This window comes from Pyrgilauda ruficollis, unplaced genomic scaffold (assembly GCF_017590135.1).
Source record: "Pyrgilauda ruficollis isolate IOZ18807 unplaced genomic scaffold, ASM1759013v1 scaffold1235, whole genome shotgun sequence".
In the NCBI taxonomy this organism is placed as follows: Eukaryota; Metazoa; Chordata; class Aves; order Passeriformes; family Passeridae; genus Pyrgilauda; species Pyrgilauda ruficollis.
In genome coordinates, this window is record NW_024510711.1 from 1 (window position 1) to 3,649 (window position 3,649).

Consider the following 3,649-nt stretch of genomic DNA (forward strand, 5'->3'; position numbering starts at 1 on the left):
TCCACCATCTCGATGGTCACGATGCCACCAGATGTGGAAGGACCAGATGTCCACCTTGGGGCCATAAGGAGATCTGGTCACAACTTCTGGGGCCATCCAGTGAGCAGTGCCCACCATGGAGCTGCGCTGGTCCTGCTCAGGGCTGAGCTGAGCGCAGAGGCCAAAATCGGCTGAGGACAGAAACAAACACTGTCAAAGGCAGCTGCAATGAGGAAACCAAGCACAAAGACTCCCCACCCTCAGCCTGAGAATGCAGTAGTGAAGTCAGCTGGAAAAGTCCAGCGAAGGAAAGATGGAAGCGGACCCTTACAGAAAGCCTCAGCTTTCGTGCAGTGGCTGTTACTGATTCCCTTGAAGCTTTAGATTCCCACTGCTGCCCCTCTGGAAGGGCCATAGCCAGAGCAGAGGCACTGCTGACACCCTGCTCCTCTGCTGAGCTCTGTGCACGGGCAGCCGCTCCCAGCTGGCAGCAGGGCCGGGCAGTGCCCCCAGCAGCCCTTGTGGGGCTCTGGCCGTCACTGGGAAGCAGCCCCACAGCCGCAGCCCGGGAGCGCCGTGCCTGGCCAGGAACACCCACCCAGCCTGACAGAGCCGTCCATCCCCAGGAGGATGTTGGAGCTCTTCACATCCCTGTGGATCACCCGCTTGGAATGGAGGAAATCCAGGCCCTGCAGACACTGGGAGAGAAAAAGAAACACCAGGGCAAAAACCAGTGGCTGGAATAAATCACACAAGAAAGGACAGTTTAGAATTCTGCCAGCAGCAGCTTTGCTGGGACAGGCCAGGAGTGCAGTGCACACAAGCTCCAGGCAAACCGTTCAAGGCAAAGCTGAGAACAGCAAATCAAATCCAAAACAGAGAGTACCACAACAGCAGGAGAGAGAGCAAGAACAGAGCAGAAGTGCAGTGATGCTGGCAGGCCGTTCACTGCAGAGGCTCTTTCTTCTCCAGCTCATCAAAACAACAGAGAAACAAAGCCCTGAGCATGGAGCCACTCCTGTTCTCACACCTGTTTGGAAGGACCATCGTGTCCAAGGCATGGGAGTGACAAGCAGGATCCCTCACCTCCCGACTGACAGCTGCCATCTCTCCTTCAGCCATGCGTGTGTGTCTGACAACGTCCTGCAAAGTTCCTCCATCCATGTATTCCATCACCAGCCAGACATCTCCATCAACAAGGAAGCTGGGAGAGGAAAACAATGGCATGGAGATGAATGTGCAGTGCTCCATTCCCCCATGGAAAAGCCTGGAGTGGAGTTTTGTTTCCAGGTCACTTGTCAGTGAGGACAGAATCAGATGGAGAGACATTCCTGCCAGGCTGCCCAGCCCTTGGGATCTGCACAGTCTGAAGGAGAAGGAGACACCTGTGAGAAAGGAGAGGCCTTAGATGGCAAGCAGGTGAAAAATGCAGTTTGGCAACAGCCCAGATCAATGTGGAACCACAACACTTGGCCCCAGCTGGTTCAGCTTCTGAACTCATCAGTTCCACCATTCCCTCCAGAACAAGGCAACACAACTGCCAGGGTTATCCAGGGGAGGAGGCCGTGCAGCACTTGGGACAAAAGCAGTCAGAAACCCTTTCAGCAAGTCCCTTCAGAAACAGGCAAAGCCAGTGGACTGCCAGGCTGTTGTTTTGGGAAGACATGGCTGGGTCAGGCATTTTCAAAACAGGCTACAGACTACGGATGCCAGGAAAGGTTAACGCAGGGCCCGGGCACGGGATAAGAGCTGAAGCACTCACCTGTCCAGAAAGTTGACAATGTTGGGGTTCTTCTTGTCCTTCAGGAGCAGGATCTCATTCACAGCTCGTTCCCTGTTCTGCCCTCTGAGACTCATTTTCTTGATGGCCACCTGAAGGGACATGGCAGACGTGGAACTGGAGGAGTCTGTGGCAGGAGGCCGCAGCAAACACGGAGCGAGTCTTTTTGGAGCGACGGAGCCGGGCTGTGCCAAACTGCCTTGGCATGGGACACCAGAGCTCAGCAGGTGCCATTCCCACAGCCCATTGCTCTGCTGCCTGGGGCTGCTCACAGGACACATGGCCAGAGACATTTGGCCTTGCAAGCTCTGCAGAAATGGCCCCTCAGCTGTCAGCCTCAAAGCTCTAACAACATTCTCTGCACCTACAGTCTTCTCAAATGGCCTCAACTCTCCTATTATTATTCAAACTCGTTTTGCAACCAGGAAGCAATTTTGGTTTTGTGGAAACAGAGGAAAACAGCCAGGAACCCCTCAGCAATTCTATGGGATTTGGTCATGATTCCAGATGCAGCTGCTCTGTTTGGGATTGCACAACAAAGCAAACAGGCACATCCATTGCTCAGGTGATCCCTGGCACAGGCTGTCACTGACACCAGAGCCAAACACAACTGCAGGCTTTAGGAGAGAGCTTGGCTCTGGACATCCATCTTCTCATTTCTCTCCCTCTCCCTCTGTGAACAGCTGAAGTAGGACCAAAACCCCAAACTGAGCCCAAGCAGGGTCTCTCCCTAATTAGGCCTTGAGGTTCCCTTTAAAGATGAACGGCAGGATGGAAATAAGAGTGTGACAGTTTAACTAATAATAGATGAAGAGTGTTCCTGTCTGAGGCTGGGGTGAAGATAAATTGGGCCTCAGTGTCCAGCAGCTGATGCATTCCCACTTTCAGATATGAAGACCAGGCCAGCGTGTCCTGCTCTGACAGACAGCGCTGCCCTCCTTGCATTCCTTTGGGCGCTCCAGAAGGAGCAAGTGTGTCCCAGCTGTGCTCTGCAGGCTGACACTGCTCTGCCTTCAGAGGAGCAGCCTGTGCAGGAGAGCTCTGCTGGCCCCCAAAGCTCCAGGCACAGCTGCCAGCAGAGGGGAAAGCCCTGCAGAGCTGCCAGCCGTGCTGGGCGTGTTGGCACTGACCTCTCCTCCAGTGGCCCTGTCGAGTCCTTTAGAAACGGCTCCGAAAGCCCTGCAGACAAAACAGCAGAGAAGAAAGAAGCAGCGCTTTAGGCCCTGGCAGGGAAAGCCAGCCCAGACAGGAGATCTCTGCTGCCTGCAGCGTTCACAAACACCTGGGGGCATCGACCCTTCCAACAACAGCGCAGCAGCCACCAGCCCTCTGCCAGGCAAGGTGTGCAAGAGAAAACTGAGACCCAACACGAAGGAATTGGCCTGCAGCAAATCCCAAATGTCCACCCTGAATTGCTGTACTTCAAAACATAGCTTGAGAAATGGGTGTCTAAAGAATTGGAAAAGAATGCATTTCATCCTTTTCCATTTCCTGCCTAAGAGCTGCAGGTTCCACAAGGGCCCTGCCATCAGGCAGGTGATGCATTTTCCCCCAGAGTGCATCAGCTCTGTGGCTGTTACTGAATGTCTGGGGTCTGCTACCTGGGCTAGAATAGAGCACTTATTAGTTCATCTCTGGTTCCTGTTTCTAAACCATGAGGTAAATAATCCTGACTGGTGGATATTTTCTGAAGCAAAATATTAGAAAGAAATCTTCTTGAGAACTGTGTTCTGACAGTCACCAGATGGTGAGTCGCTCTTTTAGGCAATCCAGTTCCAGGGAGAGAAGATCTTCCAGGTCCTGCTCTGTGCTGCAGGCAGGACACTGCCAGCCTCAGGGGCCTTTGACGGTGCCTTCTGAGCACAGCTATCAATTCTGGTCAGGACTGAG

The 3,649-nt window shown here is 53.6% G+C and overlaps 1 protein-coding gene across 1 annotated transcript in view; it reads right to left on the bottom strand.

Moving 5' to 3' along the window:
- Positions 1 to 20: 20 nt before the first annotated feature.
- LOC121365927 (serine/threonine-protein kinase PAK 3-like) overlaps positions 21 to 3,649 on the bottom strand; it is a gene marked incomplete at its 3' end in the record, with an annotated part of 5,077 nt that continues 1,448 nt past the window's right edge. The window contains exons 2-5 of the mRNA XM_041490538.1: positions 1,742 to 1,851; positions 1,066 to 1,183; positions 578 to 677; positions 21 to 170 (exon numbers count right to left, since the gene is read on the bottom strand). Coding sequence (XP_041346472.1) covers positions 21 to 170; positions 578 to 677; positions 1,066 to 1,183; positions 1,742 to 1,851 — 478 coding nt within the window. The remainder of the gene's footprint in view (positions 171 to 577; positions 678 to 1,065; positions 1,184 to 1,741; positions 1,852 to 3,649) is intronic.